The sequence below is a fragment of the Lytechinus pictus genome, unplaced genomic scaffold, assembly GCF_037042905.1.
Source record: "Lytechinus pictus isolate F3 Inbred unplaced genomic scaffold, Lp3.0 scaffold_20, whole genome shotgun sequence".
NCBI lineage: Eukaryota > Metazoa > Echinodermata > Echinoidea > Temnopleuroida > Toxopneustidae > Lytechinus > Lytechinus pictus.
In genome coordinates, this window is record NW_026974141.1 from 12,904,741 (window position 1) to 12,931,665 (window position 26,925).

At 36.0% G+C, this 26,925-nt stretch overlaps 1 protein-coding gene across 4 annotated transcripts in view; it reads right to left on the bottom strand.

The window, feature by feature from the left end:
* Positions 1-3,070: 3,070 nt before the first annotated feature.
* Positions 3,071-26,925, bottom strand: part of LOC129282903 (circularly permutated Ras protein 1-like) — a 42,686-nt gene continuing 18,831 nt past the window's right edge. For 2 of the 4 annotated variants that reach the window (XM_064115010.1, XM_064115007.1), the window contains 15 exons: positions 26,403-26,566; positions 25,767-25,934; positions 24,623-25,165; positions 24,213-24,302; positions 23,306-23,457; positions 22,466-22,675; positions 21,942-22,026; positions 21,326-21,432; positions 19,635-19,747; positions 17,746-17,793; positions 16,941-17,102; positions 16,058-16,181; positions 13,940-14,033; positions 4,498-4,575; positions 3,256-3,462 (listed from right to left, as the gene is read on the bottom strand). In XM_064115010.1, the coding sequence (XP_063971080.1) occupies positions 3,346-3,462; positions 4,498-4,575; positions 13,940-14,033; positions 16,058-16,181; positions 16,941-17,102; positions 17,746-17,793; positions 19,635-19,747; positions 21,326-21,432; positions 21,942-22,026; positions 22,466-22,675; positions 23,306-23,457; positions 24,213-24,302; positions 24,623-25,165; positions 25,767-25,934; positions 26,403-26,566 (2,255 nt within the window). In that variant the 3' untranslated portion in view covers positions 3,256-3,345. Of the gene's footprint in view, positions 3,463-4,497; positions 4,576-5,909; positions 5,940-13,939; positions 14,034-16,057; positions 16,182-16,940; positions 17,103-17,745; positions 17,794-19,634; positions 19,748-21,325; positions 21,433-21,941; positions 22,027-22,465; positions 22,676-23,305; positions 23,458-24,212; positions 24,303-24,622; positions 25,166-25,766; positions 25,935-26,402; positions 26,567-26,925 lie in introns of all 4 variants that reach the window. The other 2 variants (XM_064115008.1, XM_064115006.1) reach the window with 2 other exon arrangements.

Sequence of the window (26,925 nt, forward strand, 5' to 3'; positions counted from 1 at the left end):
ATATGTAGTTTAAAATGGAAAGGTAAAATAAAAAATAAATAACCAAGGTCACAAAAATAGATTTTGGTACTAAAATAATTTATTTAGTTTTGATTTGAATTAGATCTGAAAGAAAGAAAGACATGAATGTATATACACCCTTATGTTAAAATAGAGAAAAAATGTACAAAATAATAACATTGTTAATATGCTATGTAATTACAGATGGAGTTAAAAGATGCTTGGTACGTGAAAATTACAACAAAAAATCATGGTAAGATATTTCCCCCAATTTTTTTTCTTTCTTTTTACGTAAGGATAAAAAACAATCCTCATGAATAAAGTACTCTATAATATGTAATTTTAAATACATGTAGGTCATATGCCAGCTAAAGAATACAAGTACTACTGAAAATGTACTAAGAATACCAAAAGTATTGGATAAGAAAAACACAGATGTACTTTACTTTATCCATACATCAAAATAAATTACATAGAATACCAATTACACCCACAGAAGAAAATAAAATGCACATCAAAAGTTAAACTACTTTTTCAGAACAATTGATACTACACTAGAGTATACTATGTCAGTTTTCATAAATAAATATTTTGACAACTGGTAAATAAAATGTCATAAAATTGCTATGAATATCATAAAAGATAAAACATGAGAGAAACAGAGTTTGGCACATATCCAAACACTATTACAAGACAAAGAACATAAACAAAAAGAAAATAAAGATTAAAAATAAAGTTCAGATATTAATTAAGTAAAAAAAAAAAGTAAATTAGAATTAATTTCTGAACATACAATTTAGAAAAAAAAAACAAGCGTGTAAAAGAATTCTTAGTATTTGTAAAATCTTCATTACTTTCCTCTTGTTTAAATAACTTACTGGAATAAAATATGAAAACTTTAATAATATCCTGATTAATAATATATACAATATTTATTTGCAAGCTTTTGTTAAAATTATCCTCATAAGAGTACAATATATAATGAAGGAACTGAAATAGTGATTCTGAATTCATACAAATGACATACCCGATTTTGTATCATTTAGTACTGATGTGCTTCATCAAAATTTATTCATGGAATCATCTTTGTTAATAATTATAATAATATTCTGATATATGTACACATTGAAGGCACTAGAAAGTGACAAAATTTATGCAAATTATAAACCTGATTTTGAATGATTAAGCACTGATCAAAAGTACATTGTCACTCAAAATAAACATTTTGACCAAAAGCTTTTTTTTCAACCACTCGTGTTGATGATAATACAATGCAAATTAAGGGCACTGGAAAAGTGACTGAATATTTGAACTATCAATCTCATTTATCAATATTTTAGTACTGACCAACAGTAAACAGACTCAAAAGTTTGCTTTTGCAACATTGAGTACAGATGAATACTACAGTGGTCCAAAAGAAATTAGTTGACCAAAAGATGTTATCATCAAATTCACCTTTTTGTATAATATACAAATATATCAGGCTTTGAGAAAGTATAGTGGGAACTATTTATCCGAGGTTGGTCTGGCAATTACTATTTTCGTCGATGGGCGGAGCCTCAAGGGAAAATAGTTATATTGCCAATCCAACCAATAGATATCTAGATCAATCATAAATATTCATAAGAGGGATATAATAAAATATACACATTGAAGACATCATAGTAGCAGCTGAGTTTATGCACATTAACAGTTGATTTGTAGCATTCATGTATTAGTACTGATAAATTACCAAGTGGATTGATTTAACCTTTTCACATATAAATTTCTGATCATTATTTCTATCTATGTCAGGCAATCCTCTAGCAATCATTACTCTAGATGGGTAGTGTTCAAAGTGTATTTACAGGACTCCTTTTTCATACATCTCACATAAAATTACATAGCACTACAATGCAAGCTTTTTGCCAAAATTCCAACCAATTCTGTCTTCATTGCTGGTGACACGACATATGCTTCTGCAACATTAGCTCCTGCAACATTTGCTTCTGTCTTAATATCTCAGAAGGCATAGGGTTAGAGTTAGGATGTAATAGAGTTCTTTTTGTTCAGAACAATGTGTAGATAAGGATTAGGGTTTATTTAGTTTTGGAGGTTAGGTTTTATGTTTGGCTTACTGCACAGACTTTCCATCTGAGCGATTGTCGCCTAAGCAAATGTCACGGAACCTTATTGCTACCATAACCAATACTTTGTTTAAAACTTTATATACACAAAATGAATAATCATATGCATTGTTAATCATGTCCATAACAAATGGAGTACTATTGTAAAGGATCAGCGAAAAACGGAATGTTATTTTTTTAGATACAATTTGCACACGATAAATGTAAAAATAGAAACATTTCTCATCATATAATACCAATCAATTGCTGAATATTTACATGCTGTAAAATAAATAACCACACCTTTTCATAATTATATATGCAATATCAGACTAAATGCGAAGGTGATAGACAACCACATTTTTCCTTTAGGGATAGCCACTCAGGTGAATAGATTAAAAATATTTCCAATAACATATATTTTAAAAAATAATTATGTTTTATTATATAATAACACATATTGAAGATCAGTATTATATATATATTATATACATATAATGGTGTCCTGCGTCATCTGTTGAGTTGGCCTCGCCTCATTTCATCATATATATATATATATATATATATAGAGAGAGAGAGAGAGAGAGAGAGTTATGAAAATGAATTGAATGCACATTTCTCAATTGACATGAAAGAGAGAATTCCAAAAACATTAATTTCTACATAATAGTACTATGGAAATCATGTTATTTACATAAAGGCAATGTGAAAATACAAGTTTGAGCATGAATATGTAAAGAAAAGTAAATTGGTATTCTTAGAAAACAATTCAAGAACAATGCATTCACATCTTTACTACCTTTTTAAAAGAGAAGAAATTATATCACAAATGCTATTGGTAGATTACTTGCTGAATTTTTTTTTCAACCTTGTCGCAAAGCCTTGCAAATATATATAAATTTGACACCACTAACTTGGACACCAGTTCAAGTTTACAACAGAATATATTCTTTTTCAAATTTCTTGAATACAAAATGGAAGATGAATAATTGCATTGGCTCTTGTAGAAGATCACTTGGTCCAGGGACTGAATGAAAGACAATAATTCTCATAGAAGTTGAATTTATAGAACAGCTAAAATTCAGTTACCACTCCATAAGTGAACGTCTCCTAATATACTACACAGAGCCTTTCCAAGCAGGTCCAAACATCACATCTGATATGCTAATAGAACTACTTTCACTACATATGTGAAAGTCTCCTAATATACTACACAGGAACCATTCCCAGCAGGTTCAAACTACACCATCTCTGACATACTGTAGGCCTGCTTGTTGAACATCTTCGTGGTGGCGCCCTTCATCCGGTAGAAGACACTGGCTTGCCGGTCCGACACGTTCTTGCGACGATTCTTCATCTAAAAGTTATCATTGATATCACAAGAAAGGCTATGAAAATGATCTGACCTACTCCAAACCATGAGTAAGATCAAAAGTTAGCTGGTATTTAATCATATCTGTTTGTATACATGTATATGTGCGAGTTTAAGTCTAAACTAACGGTGGAATTGTCTTGTCTTTCCGTTAATGCCCACAATTATTGTATTTGATTATAATGGCATTTGAATGTCAAGATTGACTTCACCTGAAATTTGCCGGGACCAGCAGGTGTAATACACCGAGTGAACACCCTACTCTTTGACGAATAGTGTATTGGTTTTAATGTGCATAGGTTGTGACTCTCCTATACATGGGACCAACATTTGCGTCCTTTCCGATGGACGGAGTGTTTTCCAACTGCATTCACAGCTGCACTGAATACAGTGGTGAGGCACACTTACACACAACGCTATAGCATCAGATTTTTTGTTAGATGCGTTTCAGCATGAGCGGAACTCGAACCCCTCACATTGAGATCCACGGTCTTTATCCGAAACATGCGCTCTAACCGACTGAGCTACGCTGCCTCCTAATTTCATGGCAAGTGCATATTTTGTAAAGCATAAAAATATAAAAAATATCAAAACAATATCCATCTGCATTCCAGTCTCCAAGAAATCACCATATTGCAAAAGAACTTGAAAATGAAATTTCATTTTTCACCTGTCCAACAACAGAATTTGCCTTGTAACTGTTTATTTTTAAATAACTAAAACCCTCTAATTCTTCAAATAAAAAATACTGTTAAACTTGCATGAGTAAACAAAAGTATTCCCCAAATTAAAGCATTTTTTCAGACGAAATTATGGAAAACATTACGTTACATGTACATCCATTCAAAATCAAATTTCTCCAAAGTCGAAAATATGTAAGCGATCCCAAACGACTCTACTTAAGCAAGGTTACCTATATATGAATTTTTAAGCACCTTGGTGCATTTACAGGAATCAACACACATTTGCATTAAAATGACCAAACAACGATATTACATCTTAACATATTACCGTACTCACCTTCTTACTCATCTTCTTGTTCTTGGTGACCAACGGAACATCATCATCATCGCTTTCCCCTCCACTCCGTATTTCAAGCTACAGATAACAGATGAAATAAATCACATGGAGTCGATCATTAGTTCAGATAACGTAGAACCATTTTACGTAGAGAATACACTCACAGTGCATATATAAATCGTCTCCACAAAATGGGCTTTTTAAGCTGTTATGAAATCATTTTCAAAAATGATGAAATTCATTTTCCCTGTTCTTGGTTTATACCCAAGGAACATCATCACCTTCCCTTCCTCCTTCACTTTCTCTTTTTTCCAAGTTTTCATGGCATACTGAAATGTACAAATATCACATTTCATTGATAAAAAATGTTTAGATAATGAGTAGCAATTCTATATAGAGAATGAACTTAAAGTGTAAAACTACTTTCTACTTTCCATCTTCAAAATGGCTTGCAACATTTAAATTGTGATTAAGTTAATGTAGAAATTCTTAATCCACAGTACCACCCATTAACTTTAGCGTCGGTCAATTTGAATGATGCATTGAGGGTAAAAAGGCATTACCAGTTAACGGTTTGGGGTATTGTATTACCAGGAATTTCTGGGCCTGAGTCTAAAAAAGCGATTTAACAACTGTAAGTCTTATTGTTTCAGCTCAATAGCATTGTAGCCATTTTGATAAATGCTAGAATTTTACAAATTTTTCAGTGGTTTTGGTCTACTTACATAGATCTGTAAACTAAGATATCAAAGTTTTAAGCATACTTTCTCAACTAATGTTGTTCTTAACAACCAAAAAGTTTGTTGAAGGCCTCCCAGACAAACAGTAGCACTAAAGTAATGTATGAAAACTAGATTCCAAGTATCATCATCTATTTATTTCTAATGGTTTAAATGAATGTCTAGTACAAAGTTCCAATGAATGAAGCATACATTAATTTCAATCACAAAGGCCTTAGCAATAGCAGTATTAGAAGCAAAACTAAAACTGGTATGTTTTGCCCAATTTGTATACTTGCATTGGTGGCTTGCTGGCCATTAATCTGGGAACTGAAAGTAATCTGATACTGCTTTCAATAACTCGCTGATCCAGACCAGTCCCGGGGCTAAGTCGTGAAATTTTGAGTTTATGAACAAAAGCAGCACCATAATAGACCGGGCCTGGCGCAGGCTATTTAGGTGCTGCTTTTATCAACACCAGACCAGCGCCAGGTCTGTGTGCCCGAGTTTTTGAATAGGTGATTGTAATAATAGTGCGGCTCTGCAATATTTACAGAACACAAATTTTATTGTGTGGTGCAGACTATTTTTAGAGCGGGCCTGGTGCAGACCAAAAAATCATGAGTTACTGAAAACAGTATAAAGCAACTTAATAGTATTCAAAACATCTAAAGCAATTATAGGGTTAGTTACCTCCATATATTCACCAGCATCCCACTCTTGCTGCATAGGTCAAGAGGTCAAAAGGCCAAGCGTCAAAAGGTCAGAATATTGTTAGGAATATTCCAGAGAGAGAGAAAATAGAAAAAGCATGTTAACGATAAGAACACTAAAGGAACACATACTAATACATATACATGCAGTATATATAATGTTATGACAAACGATGCATTATGAACATTTCATATTTGTATTCAGTACGTACTATAAATATTCCCCAGACATAGTCAAACTTGCACTAACGCTAGACATACCCCCGGTAAGCAGTTTGTTTGTAGATGTTTTCTCATCGCCTCTTTCATAGTAATGTTAATGTTGAGTGAGAGTTAAAGTGAACTACCCATACTTGCAGCAAAAAATGATGCCATGAGAAAGTTTTTAAGGTCAATGTTAAAGGAGAATGAAACTCTTGGAGCAAGTTAGCTTTTGTGAAAGCAGAAAAATCAAAGAATAAGATCAACAAAAGTTTGAGTAAAATAGGACTAGCAATAGAAGAGTTATGAGCATTTGAATGTCGAGATCACTAATGCTATGGAGATCCTCCTATCGGCAATGCGACCAAGATCTACGATGTCACAGATGAACAACTCTCCCCTTTTGGACACTGAAAATATACCCCAAAACATCTCTTTTTGCTCATTCTAATCATATGACAAACGATTCATCAATGATATAATGTTGTGAAACCTCTGTACTTGTCCTCTCATTTATAAAGAGAACACCTCACCTTGTGATAGATTCTATAAAAGTGAGAATATAAGTGAAATAAGTACTAAAGTAATGAGGGAGATGTACGTGTGTGACATCACATATCTTCATCGCATTGCCAATTGGGAGGATCTACATGACATTAGTTATCTCAATATTCAAATGCCCATAACTTTCTTATTATTCATTCAATCTTCCTCAAACTTTCAACAATATGTTTCTTTGATTTTTCTCTTTGATATGGATTCAGCTGGTTTCAAGGGTTTCATTCTCCTTTAACTATTCAATATATCATATAGAACTAGATCTGGGTCCCATCTAACAAAGAGTTACGATTGATCTGATCAACCTCAACTATATGGAAAGCCATCATTGTCGTAATATTTTATGCAGGTTATTAGAACAATATCCTTTGTAAACAAAGAGAAGCACACTGAATTTTCAAGAAAACATTGAATGTACAGTATGATATACATCATAGTTAGATAGAATCTGATTAATTTGATCAACTTCAACGATGGAAAGCCAGCAATGTCAACATCTAAAATGCATGTTTGTTCAAATTATTTTCTAGATATGATGTATATTCATACATTCATCGTTTTCTTGACAATTCAGTGTGCTTCTCTTTGTTTACAAAGGACATTGTGCAAAGTTCCTGAAGGAAAAATTATGACTTTGATGGATTTCCATATCTGACATTGATTGGATCAATTGTAATTCTTTGTAAGATGGGGCCCTGGTTCATTTGCGTAAACTGAAAACAAATGATTACACTGAAGACCACAAACACAGATAAGCACATGTGGGACAGTGTATTATTATTATTATATAGTGGAGCGTTGTGGCCCAGTGGATTAGTCTTCGGACTTTGAAACAGAGGGTCGTGGGTTCGAATCCCAGCCATGGCGTAATTTCCTTCGGCAAGAAACTGATCCACAATGTGCTGCACTCAACCCAGGTGGGGTAAATGGGTACCGGTAGGAAGTAATTCCTTAAAAAGCTGTGTGCGCTATGAACGCCTAGCTTAGCCGGGTAATATAGGAGCGCCTTGAGCACCTAACAAGGTGGATATGTGCGCAATATAAATACCCTATATTATTATTATTATTATTGCTTGGAAAAAAGACCGGACAAGAGGCTGCAATGCCATGCTTTTTCTGTCAATTTCTTAGCAATTCCACATATTAAACTTTACCATATAATCATCATTATCATCATGATTGTATGGAAGAAGTAGGTGTTCCTGTCGGTTCCATGACAATTGCTCCGCCGACATCTGCTCCGCCGACAATTGCTACGCAAAATACGACAACTGCTCCGCCAACAATTGCTCCGGACAGTTGCTCCGCCGACAGTTGCTCCGTCGACACTTGCTCCGCCGATATGTGCTCCGTCGACACTTGCTCCGCCGATATTTGCTCCGCCGATATTTGCTCCGTCGACATCTGCTCCGCCGACATCTGCTCCGCCGAAAATTGCTCCGCCGACAATTGCTCCGCCGATAATTGCTCCGCCGACATCTGCTCCGCCGACATCTGCTCCGATTATACGACAATTGCTCCGCCGATAATTGCTCCGCCGAAAATTGCTCCGATTATACGACAATTGCTCCGCGACAATTGCTCCGCCGATATTTGCTCCGCCGACATCTGCTCCGATTATACGACAATTGCTCCGCCGATAATTGCTCCGCCGACATCTGCTCCGCCGTAAATTGCTCCGATAATGCCACAATTATTTATTTATTTTTTTATTCGTACTTTCATACGCATAACAATAATATTGTAGCACAGGCTGAAGGCGTCAATTTACCATGGAGCATAGCTACATGAATTTACAAAGTAAACTTAAACTATGCTTGCATGATATATTACATGTCATACACAGGGGCCGCGGAACGGTTTTCAAAGTGAGGGCTGAGTCAAAAGTGGGGGGGGGGGGGGGGCTGTCCATGCTAAAATCACAATCATATGGTCATTCTTACGTTTTTTGGTACACGGCTTTGGAAAATTGGGGGGCTAAAGCCCCCCGGCTCCGCGGCCCCTGATACATGCATATAGAAAGAAATAGAAAAAAAGGGGTATTAAGCACAAAGGAGGGAGAGATATTCTTAATGCTTATTCATGGTGGGGGGGGGGAGCATTTGTGTAAGTTTTATTACGTGCCTGGCGATTAAAATGAAGAAAAAAAACGCGTTTTCATGTAATTATTATAACCATATAGCTCCATGTTATAACAGTAGAAACAAATTAGACATACCCCATTCTTAGCGTCAAAGTCGCTCAGACTGGCGAAATATGCTCCGAAGTGGAGACATTTGCTCCAGGTGAAATTAAACGGTATACCCCACCTTATTTTGTCGAAAACCTGTACTGTAGTCACGCAAAATGTTTACTGTCGGCAAATTTTGTGCCACACAAACATGACCAAGACATTAAAAATTAATATTCAAGAAAATACCAACTTGTGAAAGGCTACATGTCATGTCACCTCGGCACACCCCTCCACTCTGGTTTCCATATCCTCTCGTACACACAGTGCTCTCAGTCTGGTCTCCACATCCACATCATGTCATACACACCGTAGGTTTTAGACTATGATAATACTGTATATAATAGTGAGTTGCTTTTTTGTTTTATGTTGATCATGATTGTTTTCTTCACTGATAGAAAAAGGATAATTAAATTTTTAAAAATAATCAAAAAATAAAATCCATATGTTCTGTTTTATATAGTTATTAGTCAAGGTTACTTTAGTTCGCATTAGTTCTCATTGTTTATACGTTCTAATTCTTATGCATTATTCCGATTGATATTGTACTTTAAATTTGACAATGTATTGTTACTTTGATTATGTTGTGCTTTGTGAACGGAAAATGAATAAATCTTAATCTAAATCTAAATATGGTCCGCCAATAGTCGAATTATATTCATTATGATGTTATAATGTAAGTAACAATTTGTTGTTGATGGGGGATATAATTTTACACGTAGTTTCAAAAAAAAAAAAAAATCAATCAAACAAGATTTTCTTCTATAAATGATATACCTTCATGTGTATATGGCCGCCTATGTATTTTCCAAAACTGAACTTTATGAGAAGAAAACATGTTCATGTACTTATTATCATTATCATTGTACCACCATTATCATCATCAGCATCATCAGCATCTTCATCATCATCATCATTGTCGTCGTCGTTTTGCTTATGCGGAAATCAAACAAAAATGATTGTGAAAAGGGTTATGGAGGGAAAGAGAGAGAGAGAGAGAGAGAGAGAGAGAGAGAGAGAAAGAGGGGGAGTGAGTGAGAGCTTGAGGAAAAAAGGAGGTGTATGACTTATTATTTCTGAATATCGCGATTTCTGTTTATTCATGGGATTGAAATAGAAGGATAAACTTAACAAGTTCTTGTCATTATCATTTTTTATTTGATTTACTGATCAGAACATGAGATAAATGAAATCATGAAGACTGTACGTTCTCGACAGTTTTATTAACGTTTTCCAACCAAAACTACACTTTAAAGGGGAATCCAGCCTTGGCCATAAAATGTTGTGTTGGGAAGGAGAAAAATAAATAAAACAGAATGGTGAAAGTTTGAAAGAAATCGGACAAGCAATAAGAAAGTTATAGCTGCTTTAAAATTGAGATCACTAATACTATGTAGATTTCAAATTGGCAACTGAGTAAGTAAATTATGACAAGGGGCAAGGACAACTTTCCCATAGGCCATGTACTTTATTATCAGGAATTTGTGGTTGTCTCCTAAGTATCAATTCCCCTGGGGCAGTAATCTAAATATAACCCAGGTAGTATATTGTTTTATGTCCTCATGAAAGAAAAATATAATTTGAAATAAAACTTTTGGGGAAAATGACATTTTAGCCATAATATGTATTGGAGTACATGGAAGAGTAGTCCTTGCCTTACATCACTATGACTTCCCATATGCGGCCAATTTGAAGTCTCCATGGGTATAGTGATTACCAATATTTATAACTTTTAAAAATTCATAACTTTCTTGTTGTTTGTCCAATATTGTTCAAACTTTCACCTATCAACTTGTCTGATTTTTCTTTTCCTTATAAAAACAAGTTTTTATTTGGGTTGGATTCCCCTTTAATGACTGCAAACACCTTCATTTTCACACACTCGCAACTATGGACACAGTATACATGTAATTGAGAGTAGTGTCATTTTCAAAACCTTTCTTAGCTGCAAGGAATACTGAATCTCATTTCCACAATGTGCATCTGAATGCACAATGCCTGTGTTTTTAACATGTACTCAAATTACCAAATTTAAAGAACACATGTTAAGATCTAATGAATCAGCAAAATAATCCACATTCTATCATGATCAGCAGGCATAACAGCCTATATACTCTTCAATACTTCAATTACAGTTTGTCGAAAGAAATAACACAAAGAAAAAGAAACATATAGAATTGTAACTCTGGTAAATATATCAAAAATATTGAATTAACGCATCGTGCTCTCATTTATTTTACGAGATATCCCCCCCCCCCCCCGAGATATGCTTCATGTTTACAATAAAAAAAAAGGCGTATAAATTTCCCCTTTCCATGTCAATAACAGCTCGTGCTTTGTGCTCGCATTATAAATTCAGTGAGATGCGTATTGGGTTTCATGAATTTGTAACTATATTATTGCTGGTATATATATTATTGTGTTTTAAAAATAACATTATTTGTTTAGACGTAATGAGAGAGATACATACATATATGCATTTATTATAATATATTTATATTGTCGCTATTGCACAGAATAGAACAAAAATACAACCGAAGTCTAGTTTAATAGTAACTCACCAGTAGCGTAATGAGCCAACAACAAAAAATGGAGGGGGCGAGACAAGGATGACATTTATTTTCCTTTCCTTTATTCTTTTTTTTTTCATTGGTAGGGAGAATGGGGGGATCCGTGACCCCTAGCACGCCCCTCCCCCATCTGTACGCCAGTGATGATCATACTTTCGTTTGAAACAAATTGAAGGAAAAAGAGTGCAAGGGTAGATAAGGCCGAAGACGTAAGTAAAAATTATTGATAAAAATATTAATAATTATAATACTGATAAATATACAATAAATCAAGCGGTCACCAATAAAAATGAACAACGTGAAAGAACAAAACGAGAAAGAGCCCGCGCAAATGTATGGTGTATAATTTGCTGGAAAGCAGAAGAGATATTGTGTCCAGCACCCCCCCCCCCCAAAAAAAAAAAAATCTCTCCCCGCTCAAGACCGGAGTGAAACCAATGATAATAATATAATATAATAAAACAAAAATCCAGATTCACAATTTCAATGGGGAGTGTGTCATTCCCCTTCTCCGTTACAATTTGTCAAGTGGCAGCGGCAGGGAGAACAATTTGTTTTGTTTTTTTAAGCAGAAAGCTGTGATGATAGGGGGAGAATAAAATAAATAAAACATTAACGAATAACAAGAACAAAACAACGACAAAACAATTTGTATCAGGATTAATTTCTTATCATTTAACCTAGACCAACTTGGAGAAATAAGATGTTCATGCAATTGTCGTATAATCGGAGCAGATGTCGGCGGAGCAAATATCGGCGGAGCAATTGTCGCGGAGCAATTGTCGTATAATCGGAGCAATTTTCGGCGGAGCAAATATCGGCGGAGCAATTGTCGCGGAGCAATTTTCGGCGGAGCAATTGTCGTATAATCGGAGCAGATGTCGGCGGAGCAATTATCGGCGGAGCAATTGTCGGCGGAGCAATTTTCGGCGGAGCAGATGTCGGCGGAGCACATGTCGGCGGAGCAAATATCGGCGGAGCAAATATCGGCGGAGCAAGTGTCGACGGAGCACATATCGGCGGAGCAAGTGTCGACGGAGCAACTGTCGGCGGAGCAATTGTCCGGAGCAATTGTCGGCGGAGCAATTGTCTTATTTTGCGTAGCAATTGTCGGCGGAGCAGATGTCGGCGGAGCAATTGTCGGGTCACCGTTCCTGTCGCACATCCGATCTTTACTTCGAAATGAAGCTTGTACATGGCCCTGTTTTTTTGCCATGCAATGCTGACTTGCATGGAATCCAATGCTGACTTGCATGGAATCCTTGATTCTGATTGGCTGTTGATCAACGCTACCATGGTAGTTACCATTGGATGGCAAATGTACCATAATAGTAACTTTTATGCAATGGTGCCCAGGTCCTTAAAGGGATGGTCCGGGCTGAAAGTATTTATAGCTTAATAAATAGAGTAGAATTCACTGAGCAAAATGCTGAAAATTTCATCGAAATCGGATAACAAATAACAAAGTTATTGAATTTTAAAGTTCAGCAATATTTTGTGAAAACAGTCGTCATGAATATTCATTACGTGAGTTGATGATGTCACATCTCCACTTGTTCTTTTGTATTTTATTATATGAAATTAGGTTTATTCAAATTTTTTCCTCCAAGAACTAGAAGAATTGGATTGACAACTGATTTAGCGCATTAGATATTTATTGCTGCAACTTATTTCATTATAAGGGAGACATATTATTCACACAAGTATGAACAAATGAAAAAAAGATGATTTTATGTAATAACATGACAAAACAGAAAGTGGAGATGTGACATCATCAGCCCACCTAATGAATATTCATGACGACTGTTTCCACAAAATATTGCTAAACTTTGAACTTCAATAACTTTATTATTTGTTATCCGATTTTGATGAAATTTTCGGCATTTTGCTCAGTGAATTCTACTCTATGTATTAAAATATAAATATTTTCAGCCCGGACCACCCCTTAAATAACTGACATGCATGTGTGGAGGGTGGACTTTATAGGAGAATTTGGTGTATGGAGGACCAGTGTTTGTCCAGCCAAGTTTTGAAAGAACTTCAAGTATAATTTTGCTTTAAACAAAGACTTGGGTGGTCATACTACTGGATTCTGTTCGGACTCATTTTCAATTTGTTACCACAATTAGTGGAGCGTTGTGGCCCAGTGGATTAGTCTCTGGACTTTGAAACAGAGGGTCGTGGGTTCAAATCCCAGCCATGGCGTAGTTTCCTTCAGCAAGAAATGTATCCACATTGTGCTGCACTCAAATCAGTTGAGGTGAATGGGTACCTGGCAGGAATTTATTCCTTGAAATGCCGAGTGCTGGAAGGCCGCTTGAGCTACAGCCAGGGTAATAATATACAAGTCCTTTGGAAGCGCATAGAGACACTATTCAGAATGTCTTATGCGTCATACAAGAACTGACTATTATTATTACTAGCATTTACGTTTAAGGTGGGTCATCTTACCTGATGAGCTCGTGTGATTTCAGAGTTGATGGGAGCCATGTTGGCTAGGAACGTCTGATAGATACCCTCCTGCTCCTGACCTTCCTCTGGTTGCCTAGCAACAAGAAATATATCATACACAAACTTACATTAGTTGGGAATGATCATATTATAAAATACAGTTAATTCCACTTAAGTCGATCTTCTATGGATCAAATAATTGCCTGTGACTGGAAGCATTTTCAAGACCAAAAACCATTGTAGAAAGAGTTGCAAACAATCGCAAATCTAAAAGTTTAACGTAAGTTGATTTTCAACCAATGAAACGCAAGTATTAGGGATTGTGCTTGATATTTTGAGTTGTGTTTAAACGTAACTCTTCCTGCAAAAAAAAAAGTTTTTTACTTCTCTTAAGTTGAAGTTCTCCCAAATTTAACAGATTTATGTGTCTCTGAAGAGATTTGACTTCAACAGATTCACCTATATTCAAGTTCCTACCAATCTAAAGTTCCAGTCAAGCTTTTACCCCAACCCTGTGGACGTTTGAGGCCAAGTGATAAGTCACAAAGTTCCCTTGAGCTGTCTGATATCTCGCCGATCACGGGAGCAAAGATAGGTGACGATATATATCCTTAGTATTTTTCACAAGAGTTAGGTGCAAATTAAGGTCAATGTGCGAGTCCAATGAAGCTGATCTGACCAATGAAGTGATGCACATCATTTACCACACTTATCCAGAGATTTAAGTGTGATTGTTGATCACTCTTCATTTTCTGTGAAAAACCTCCATAATTCCTTATGTGTTGGACTAATCCTTTAATTAGTCACCTAGATTTATTCCCTTTTCTTAGCCAGATTAGGCTTTCAAAGTCACTAACAATGGCATCCTCCTGCCCCATTAAACCTGAATGTCCTGTGTTGAAATGTTATGAGGGCGTGTCCAGCTGGTGATGAATGGGACCAGTTACTGAGCCAGAGGGTTCTTTTGTGTTCTTTTAAATCACCCATTGAGACTTTCTTCCCGCATATACCCACTGTTATAATCAGTGCAGGTAATTCCATACACAATGACCTACCTTTCTTAGCAAAGAATTTTGTTCTTTGAATAGACTAGCCTACTTCATAGTGTGTTAAGGTTTGCAATAACTAATCAAAATCATTGTTGCATGAATATTTTGTTGAAAACACCAACAAGGAACCAATCAGAATCATCCTTTCATATTGGCAACGTTTGCAATCTATGTGTGTTGAGGACCCTGGAGACAGAAGTACTAACTTCAAAGGACACAATGAAGAGTCTTTTTTTGAAATGTTTTAAACTGAAGGATTAATGAAGAACAGTGTATTTATAAGCAATGGGGTGGGGGCAAACAGTCCTGCAGCGTTCAAACAAACTAGAGAGAGAAATGCTAGCTTTGGGAAGAACAAAAAAAAACCAAGAATAATAGCCTTGCAACTATTCAAGGAACTTAGGCAATGACTTTTTTATTTAGACTTCTATGCTGCTCTGTTGCTTGTAATTCAGATCGCAATGATTTTCATAAATTTTGTTATCAAGATTAGAATTATAAAGGGGGTGCTATGTTTGTTCATCAAAAATGAGACTTGAACTCATACAAATTCCTTTAATATTATACAAAAGCTGTCATTGACATTGTTTCTTATTTCCTGAAACGTAAATAGGATAAAAATGTATTAAAAAGTATGGCAAAAATACAAATATTTTTAAACAAGAAACCATTACCATGCCACTAGAGACGTATACAGTGAAGCTCTTCCCCTGCTATTTACTCAAGCATTTTGTTTATAATAGCTGGCCCATGCATTTTAATGATTTTGGGCCCGTATTCTGAAGTCAGGTTTAACTCAGACCATGGTCTAACTCTGTGCTAAACTTATGGGAAGCCAAAAGTGGAATTTTTTTTATTTAGTTGTGTGTTTCTTATGTTTATTGTGCTCTTTCCTGATTCATCAATGGTGAAGACAATCATCTATTTATACTTCCTAGACAATTATGAAATATGATATCTCTACCGTTAGTGATTTATATAACATTTGGCTATCCATACTTAACCCACAACTTTAAATCTGAGTTTAAGTTTAACCGGACTTTAGAATTTAGGAATTTCCCTTACTTACGTGCATCGTTGTACAAGCTTCTGTGTAATGACAGCGTTGATTTGTGCCTGGGCATAGGCACCTTCTACAGCTAGCTTGGCTGCAGACTGAGCTGCGTGTGCTCCAATTACACCAACGTTAGCATCTGATTTAGAGAAAACAAAAGGGATAAATATTTTGATAATTTTAAATTGGCAACCACTGTGGTGTCAAAAAGCATATTTTTCAATCACACAAATTCAAGCAAGTAAATAAAAATATATAAGGCATGAGTGTTTAAAAAAAATGTTTATATTCATTCCTTCTATCCTTAAATACCATTAAATCCTTAAAAATTGGAAACAGTTGTGATGTCTATAAGCAATATTTTCAATCATATGTACCAGCTTCATAGAAACAAAATTGAACAAAAATCAAATAGAAATATCACTTAAAGGGGGAGTGAACTGTGCGTGGTCTTTCATTGACTGTGCGTTGTAAATAGTCTTTAAAATATACCTTTCAGATATCTTCTAATACTACAGAGAATAGATTGACCTATAATTGTATTTGTATAGAGAAACTAAAATGTTTTGAGAGGAAAAGTAACTGTTTTGCTACTTGGGTACAGAATTATTGCGGTATAAATGGATTGAGTAGTTAATTACCATGTTATCATTCAAGTGGGTCTATATTACTAGACTACACTAGCATTATGGGTCAGGAAACTGGCCAGGTATGAGTACTTGTGGACTCGAGACGGTGCCATTGGTTCGTATCTTCTTTAAGGTGATGAATACCCACCGCCTATCATAACAGCCTTATGTGAAGAACAAATATTTTATAAAATATATTTTTCCCTTCTTTATTGACCAAATAAGTTATAAGAAATTTTTTTTTTAATGAAATAAAAATGAGTGCTTACTTTGTTCTGCAAACTTTCTATCCTTGGTGACTGGTCTATCCATGGTGAGGATCCTCTGATAGTCCAGACCATCACGGCCTGTGTACCGGATCTGGACCTGGAACGGTAGCCTCTCTAGACCCTCGATCATAGTCTGTGCCACGCTCTCATAGATTGGCTCATCTAATGGGATGGAGGTACATAGGGATCATTAATATAATAAATCTCCTCAAATTGGCAATTATTATTATCACTTTACCATACAATTACTATAGACTAGCATATATAATGGGATAGAGATGCAGAGGGATCATTAATCTGATAAAATCTCCTCAAATTGGCAATCACTATCATTCATCATACAATTGCTTTACATTGGCTCAAGTTGATGCCAATAATAATTTTTCAATAAGATTACCATAGATTGCCTCATATGTTGGGTTGGAACAACAAAAGGCAGAAAGAGATCAATCTGCTTTCACTCATAAAATTGGCAACAATTATCATTTTATCATACAATATATTGTGAAAGAAAAGCTAGAGATGCACAGGGCTCATTTTCCTAACATCTAAATTAATATGTTTTTGATCCTCAAGTTGGCCTCATTTTAGCATACAGTTACCATAGATTAGGCTCATACATTGGGAAAGAACGACAAAAGGTGCATAAGAATCACTATCCTAAGGTCCAAATTAACTGCTTTCACTTGCCTAACAGATATAAATTACAACTTTATATTTTGAAACATGAATATGGTTAGCCTCTCTTTAATAAATAAAATCAAAAATATGACTTCTATTCCAATTATTTCAAATCACAACTCACCTTCGACTCTCTCCACCACCGTAGTTCCGCCATAGTTATCATATATCACTGCACAAAGAGAAAAGAAACAAAGATTATATTACTGGGCTCATACGAACGGAACATGTGCATCGAGAAGCATTACTGTACAGTGCTTGGGTTATCCTGGGCCCCGTCTTACACAGAGTTGCGATAGATCCGATCAACCACAACTACGGAAAGCCAGCAATGTCAACTTCTAAAATACATGTTTCTGCAAAATATTTAGAGATAAAATGTATATCATATATTCATCATTTCCTTTTTCTTTACAAAAGACATCTTGCAAATTTTTTTTAAAAAAAATTACGACATCAATGGATTTCCATACAGTTGAGGTTGATCGAATCTATCGTAACACTTTTTTAGGACAGCCCCCTGATTACATAAGTGGTAAGTGCTATTTAGACAAGTAAAATTATTCAACACTTTGGAAATTTCTTACAGTACATTTTAGTTGCAGCAAATTTTTAGAGGCTTGTTGAAAAATCACCACTACAGTATGAGGGTACACAGTGTGTTCGCATAGTGGACTCTGGGGCCCGTATTCTGAAGTCAGGTTTATTTAAACTCTGGTCTAAAGTTGTGGTTTAACTATGGAGAGCCAATAGTGGCATAAATCTCTAACAGTAGAACTTCAATGTATCAGCTCATTTTTCTCCAAATCATTTTTAACTGTTTCGGAAGGATAGATAAGTTATCTTTCTTCAACGTTCATGGGTTAGGAAAGAGCACAGTAAACATAAGAAACATACAATGTAAGGAAAAATGTGACGTATTTGGCTTTCCATAATTTTAGCACAGAGGTAAACCATTGTTAGGTTAAACCTGACTTCAGAATATGGGCCATTATGTTTATCAAAAGTAGAGTTTAAAATCTGACAAAATATAGGGACAAAGATTTTCTTCTAAAAGTTTTCACTGAATACAACACCATATGAAAACAAGACTTTCAATTGCAATCGTGGCAGAATACGGGCTTCTGAATCTTGTATTTATAGTCCACTAAATTAAAGTTAACTTAGAACAATTAAACAGTGTGGGGGTGATTTCACAATGTGTTTCAAACTGTCAATGTGGGACAAAAACTTCTTTCTTGCAGTGGTGTCATTGTAGATAGAAAAAAAATGTTTCCTGCCTCAGACATTATTTTTAGGCTGTCTCATATCCCCTTCCTTTTGTAATAATAATAACAACAACAACAACAATGATAATAATAATTATAATTGGCTTTTATATAGCGCTTTATCAATCCATGACTGTTCAAAGCACTTCACAATTATTATTACCTAGTCACTGGATTCATAGCTTTTTAGCAGCCCATTAGGCGCACATTTGATAAACCATCCACAATGACGGTTGTTTCCTACCGGTACCCAATTAGCACCTGGGTGAGAGTGGCAAAGTGTGGATTGACGCCTTGCCAAAGGACGCTAGGCCATGGTGGGACTCGAACACACTGCCCTCTTATTACAAGGCGAGAGACAGAACCCCTACACTATGGCGGTTCCACTCAGGCGCAGATCTAGGGCCCCCCCCCCCTTTTGAGAAGCAAAATTAAAATTTGTAATGTAAAAATGCCATTAAAAACCTTTTTTTTTTTTTCTAGTCAAATTTTTTCAGGTACGAAATATCCTTAATTTGTGGTTGAAAACCTTTTTTGGGGGGCTTGTCAAAAATTTCTTCCCAAAAATTTGCCCCCCCTTTTGGAAAGCCCTGGTTCCACTTGTACACAATAACACTGTACATCTAGGGTTATGATGTTACAAGCCTACATAAGCCTTGAGAATAGTTTTTTTTTTATTTTAGGAGGAAGAAAAATTAATCACAGAATTCCCAAAAGATTGAGGATAGTAGGCAATATAACTAACCTTCTTTTCTCCTAACTCCAAACTCAAATGTAGTTTCTGAGTCAGCCGTCACAAGTCCAACATTGTGGGTCGCTTGGCTCTGTGAGCTATCATTCTCACTATCCCTAAAAAATCTGCAGAAAAAAAAAGAAAGAAAATTATCGAGTCATGTATTTATGATCCTTTATTGAAAGGCTCAAATAGAATTGTAACTACTAAAAGGTCAAGTCCACCCCAGAAAAATGTTGATTTGAATATTTAGAGAAAAATCAAACAAGCATAACGCTGAAAATTTCATCAAAATCGAATATAAAATAAGATAGTTATGGCATTTTAAAGTTTCGCTTATTTTTCACATAACAGCGATATGCACAACTCAGTGACATGCAAATGAGTAAGTCGATGATGTCCATCACTCACTATTTCTTTTGTTTTCTGTTGTTTGAATTATACTATATTTCAATATTTACAGATTTGACGATAAGGACCAACTTGACTGAACCATATAGTATTAAACAATGCTAATTCCACATGTTAAGGGAGGAATTAATCATTGTTTCACTTGACAATGAGGAGAAAATTAGAATATTTCAAATAATTCATAAAATAAAATACAAAAAAAAATAGTAAGTGGATGACGTCATCAGTTTCCTCATTTGCATATCGATCAGGATGTGCATATAACTGTTTTGGGAAATTAAGCAAAATTTAAATGTCATAACTTTCTTATTTTATATCCAATTTTGATGAAATTTTCAGTGTTATGCTTGTTTGATTTTTCTCTTTTTATTCAAATCAACTTTTTGTTGGGCTGGACTTGTCCTTTAACTACAAAAGGGCATCGTCAGGTAATTAAATGATTTGCAATTGGCTTGTTAAAAAATACACTTCTAGTACCTTTGTGTAATTTTCCTTTCACAAAGTCTACTTGATGATCCTTGATCTATTCAATTTTTATTTAATCTAATATTTTAATGATGCTGGGGGGTGTTTCACAAAGATTTAAGTATGACTTAGAGTCGCACTTAAATGTCTCTTTGCGCGCGGTATAAAAGGCATGACAGCATTGGTCAGATCATGCAAAGAGGGCGCGCACTTCTGCGTATTGTCCAATAAGATTGCGCGCTGCATATCATGTGCGCATGGGCATTTAAGTGCGACTTAAGTCATACTTAAATCTTTGTGAAACACCCCCCTGGTTATGACTGCTAAAGTTTTGTCACATTTGATAAAACTAATAAGTAGAGAGATAGGCAATGAATAAACTTCACATAAACTACAACTTTTTTTTCATTGAGCATATCAATTGCATAATTGCACAAGTATGATTGAAAATTTTATCAAATACTTTTATCTATTCCAGTACAGATTACATGAGAAGGGAATCCTTGTATGGTTTGCAATATGCATTTGAAATGACAAAGGGGCTTTTTCACACGTGAATCTTAAATCATCATTGTAATGATGATTGCAATTCGTCTTTAGAATCATCGGACCTTCCACACGTAATATTCATACCATTATTTGAGTGAAACTTAACTGGAATTTACCTCCAGAGTAGAATTTGAATTTGTGATTCTAGTTTTGTTTCACATGTGCAAAAAATTCGCCATCAGCCTTATTTTTCACTGGAATCATCATTCAACTTACGATTTTATTAACGTGTGAAAGGGCGGTAAAACAATTATATGACAGAAGATACATGTACTTACAAGCCTTTGTGAAGCACCATCCTGGCCGATACATTGGTAGCGAGGACTGGATCAGCTAGAATGTCTGCAAACTGCTGGTTGAGGTCATTTGCCTTGACAATGCTCACCTACATCAAATACAATACATGGGACCCCATTTTAATTTTCTACTAAAGAGTATGTAAAGCAATAATTGAAAACAATGAAAAACTCTTAGGTGAGTTTTCGGTGTAACTTTTATAATTTGAAGTGTTTATAGTCATATATGCATTTAACTTAGTCTGAAGGAGAGTAGCAATAGACATTCTACTTTGATCGATGAACAGGCTTAGTCCTACAACATCGTGGAGTAAACTAAACTAAACTATAGAAATTGCTATTTTCAAAATCTTCTCCCTTCTCATCATTATCATTATGGAATTCAATTCAATATAACATTTATTTCAAAAGGCTAAGCATCATTCACATCAAGACATTAATAAAAGTTGTAATATAATGGGAGGTTACAAACCTTCTAACGAGTTCACCGGAGAAAAATACAGACATAATACTGACAAGGCTGGGAAGATACAACTTGCATGCAAAGTACAGTACATAACAAACAAAAAAGAAAAAAGAAGGAAAAAAAACAACAAACCTGTCCTCTCGTCTTGTCTGCAACACTTCCAAGCTCAATAGCCCGACAGTCCTCGCCTTCTAACGTGAGCACAGATACACACACACTGAATAAAGAACAGACATAACATCACATAAAAAAGTAATAAATTGTGTGGTAACACTTGATTTTTCATCACAAATTTTGTTAGAAGGAAAATCTGACCTGATAATGTAAAAAAAAAAGAGATGTGTTTACTTGTACATCAATGGGCAATTGAATAAAATATGATATGACTCTGTATATATGGGTGCTCCTAAAATCATCTGTATTCTTTTCTTTTGAAATTTCATAATGCTTTGAATGATAATGATTCAGGTAGTAAATAAAAATGATTAAGAATGGAGAAATGTTTGGTTGGATGTACAGATGTTTGATTATTTCATGGAATTGGCTCAAATTAATATTTTTTTTAGCTTACTATTAAAACTTTTTTACTCTCAAATTCATATTGATCACATCATATTATAATGCCAGATTTGAGGGTGTTTAATTCATGTACTCACCCTGAATCTCTAGCAAAGTTGCCGACCTCGTCATAGAATGCGGCTGCTTCTTCGTAGGCTGCGTCATTGTCCATGTCGTTCAGCGCCCCCAAGCCAACGTTGGCCATTCCATCTGTGCACATGATGACCTTTGACCCCGGCTTCTGTGCTGCCATGGAGATGGCGATGAGGAGGGCGGGGCCTAAGGCCGTCTGCCCACTCTCTGTAAGGCTGTGGATCAGAATGGAAATAAATACATGGAATACCATTTTAAATCTACATCTTTAAGAAAATCCTGTCTGTTTCCAATGTTTACTTGAAACATAAACTCTGCAAAAAGTCAAATTCGAATATGTAGCTGCACTCTTTTTAAGTTTCAGAATGTTCTCCATCTTTCTATTTTACCCTTTGAGGCATAGTTTGTTGATTTGTAATAATCATTTAAAAAATAATCTGATGAGCATATATTCAGTGTGTGTTTGACTGAAACATATATTTTCAAAATCTTTCTTTTCTTTCAAAGTGCTTTGCATATTCGATCTAAATAGAATTGGAGATATGAAAATGTCATGCACCACTCTTATCATGACTTCCTTAGATTTTCCATCTCATCCTCCTTTTATTTCATGATTAAATTTCATTTTCATCGATGAAGGCTACTATATAAATACATAGATAGCATTTCATCAACATTAATCGTCTGACTAGTACTCAGATCTGACCACTTCCCTTGATTTTGATTGGCTAATAATTGTTCCAAGAAATTGTTCTCCGACTGTTACTATGGTAACTGTCAGATAAACATTTTGTCGGATAAAATATTCAACAAATCCTTTCATGAAATGCTCCCCTAGATCTAACCTGTATATCTTGTCAGTGAGACAGCGATGAACCTCCGAGATAGGACCGGGTAGAGGAAAGTTCTGACCAAGACTGATCAGACTTTCTCTGTCGGTGAGACCGGCGCCCTCTAGTGGTACGGGATCAAGACTGCCGTCTCCAATCACCGTCACCTGCAGGAAAGAATAGAGAGAGTATTGATATATATGAGTGGATATATAAGTGGAAGAGCAGTGGTGTGGTGGTTCTGACTCTCGCCTTGTAAACAGAGGGTCGTGTGTTCGAATCGCCATGAACGCGCATATACTCTAAAAGCTGGAATACTGGCTTCAAGCCACATGACTCGAAAAGCAAGGGTTTTAGATGTCAGGTGACCTTTCGAAAATGATATCATCTTGGAGATATTCAGTCGATAACTTCAGTTATTAATTTCGTTGATAAACGGCTTTCACTTGTTAAGTTTGAGCATAAAAGCTGGCAAAAATATACTACCCTACCAAGGAGGCTTGTGCGGTAATACACATTGAGTCATATACGGACTATGATGAATTTTTATATTTCTGTCAAAGCAGTGATTTTGAGACGAAATTTGAGATTTTAGTCAGTTACAGGGAGCTACACAACAATAGCCGGGCCAGGCCAGAAACCAGCGGAATAAGGTGCTGGGGCTGGAATCATGAGAATCGGAGATCATATATTTCAAATGTCATGTATTTCTTCATTTTGCCGATAAGCATGATATCTGCAAAGAATTCAGGGTGAGGGTCACGACTGTCCCAAAGAATTTAGGGTTCAAAGGGTTAATTATCACTTCATCCTAAATACCTAGTGAAAGCACCACATTCACAAATCTTATGTGGACACTAAGACGAAACCTGATATCTTACAAGAACCTTTACAGTTACTACATCAATGCAATGCTACTCACATTGTTGTTGAATGCTACAAGTCCGACTCTCTTGTGACTATTCTCTGCTTGCAGTTTGTCAACTTGCTGCTGTATGGCCGACTGCATCGACTGAAAAAACATTCAAAAGAAAACAGCAAAATTAGAAAATTCATTTTGAAATGGTTGGAAATTCCTAACCAATAAAGATAATTCTACATGTATAATGAAGAGGACAGCATGTTTTGAAATACCATAATACATAATAAAATAACGAATAACAGTTGAATTCCTAAGCATTGCTTAAAAGGTTTAATATCATAAATTCAAAAGAAGATTAAGTGCAATTCTCACAGCAAGGAATTTGCACACAAAATATCATCATAATTATAAAAAAGAAGAAATAATTTAATATATAGTCTTATTTCTTCAAAGGAAGAAAAAAATCTTACTTGGAGTCTGGAGACATATGAAACATGCTTCTTAGGTTCGGGAGCAGCCACAGGCGGAGGGGGAGCTGCAGGTCTTGGAGCGGCAGTAGCAGCGGACGATGGAGGCGGCGGCCTTGGAGGTGCCTGTCTCTTGGAGCCAACGAAGGACCTCTGGGGTGCAGCGACGTACCTCTCTTCCAGCTCACTTTGCCTCTCACCTTGCACGCTACCAGCCACAGAGGGCGCCGCACTGGGCTGGCGAGATGGAGGGGGTAGCGTCCCGGGCGGGGCGGATGGTGCGGCCTGACCCAGTGGTGGCGGAGGTGGTGGATATTGAACAGATGCCGATGAAGCGGTTGATGCGGTCCTTGCAATCTGGAACTGGGCCAAAGCTTGGGCCTGGTCCTCGATGGTTTCCTGATAGCTGGCTAGCATCTGGGCATTGAGGGCCTCTTGTTGGGCGGCCCTAGACCTCTGCTCGGCGGCATCGAGCTCCTCCTGGTAAGCCTGCAGCGCCACCTGCTCATCACTGAGCCTGCCTTGCACAGACACTTCTCCGGATACCTGAACAAACAAAAATATTTGGTCAGAACCTACGTCGAGTTCTTACTCATTTTTACCTTTAAACTAGCTCACTGTTTCGAACATGCAAATATTTCTTTCACAATCTGAGTAAAAACCCCTTATGTTCAATTCCATTTGACCACAAAATCCTCAAATTTTATTTTGATTCAAATTCATTTGTCGGCCAATTGTTGTTTTTATATTGTTTCATGCATGTATGCTATAGCTGCATGAAGTACAGTGTACAGCAAGTAAAATTAAACTTTTGCTCACAACACCAGAAAAATCCAAAGAATTACCTCAAAATTTTCGGCTGCTAAGTGCTGCCTTCTTCAGCAATGACCGAAGTGACCCGATTTGACCTAGTGACGTAGTGATCGATAATCAGGTCATAGACACTCAAATGACAATATTGCAATACCAAACAACACCAGTTAAGAAAGAATCACATGTTCAATAGAAACTTGCAAAATTTTCAGGTTATGCATTATCTGAATGCCATGCACATGTATGTTTTAAATCATGAAAAATTATCAATCATAATAATCATAAAACTTTACAACTTGATAAATGATTCTGGCAAACATAGAGGGGGCCCTACCTCTGTCGTAACTGCCATGCTTCCAGACACATCCACACAGAAGATGACAAGGGTGTCGGCTCCGCCCCCTGACCCCGGTCCTGTGACGTAGGTACTGTCTTCTGATGTAGGGACGACTGTATCATCGGTGACAGGGTTTTCAGTTTCACAGAACTCACAGATCCAGCACTGGTAAGTCAAGAATTGTTCATGATTAAATAATACACAAGGTAGACCAACGAAATGTACTTTACGATGTCAAGGTTAAAATGTTGAGCTTTAATAAAAAAGGAATTTAGTTACAGTAAACACTGATTTTATGAGAAAATCTGTAATTCTCATTATTTTTAATTATAAATATTATGATCATTATCATCTTCATCATTCTTATTATTGTTAATATTATTATTATTCATCAAAATCTTCAGTCCAAACAGCATAACAGAGAACCATAGAATGATGATATTTGAAGTATGACAATAAACAGAATGCTTCCCTGCTGCCACCCGGAGTTGCCTGTAAGAAATATAAGAAATTTAAAATTCCTATAACCCATTCAACCGGATCACTCATAATTTTTTTTTGATAGATGTGATATGACAATCATGCTTTGATGTACATTGAGTTTGCCCTCTTCTGCATGAACAGATTACTTACCTTTCCCGCGTATAGTTTTGAAATTTTACTGAGATGTGACATGGCAGCTCCGCAGTTACTAGAACAAAAGACCGGTGACCCTGTCATTGTGTTCTCGGCCTGTACAAGCTTGTCAAACTTGACTGCGACAATGTTAGTATCAGCTCGACGGATCTTGGATGAGCCTTAAGTACCAAAGGAAAAGAAGAGATGAGATAACAATGTACTAAATAGAGAAAACTAGGGGTGTCGTGGTCTAGTGGTTATGAACCTCATCTTTCAATCTCAGGGACGTGGATGTGATTCCAAGGCATGGTGTGTTTTCCTTCAGCAAGAAATTTATTAACATTGTGCTGCACTCAGTCCAGGTGTGGTAAATGGGTTCCAGCAGGAAGTAATTCCTCAAAAAGCTGAGAGCAACTTTCCTTTGTATTGTTTATTGTATATATTGTCTTTTTGTCTATAGGCGTATCCCGCCATAAGCCTCAGCTTTTAGGGTATACGCCTTCTTCTTTAAACCCAACATGTACATATTTATATTTTT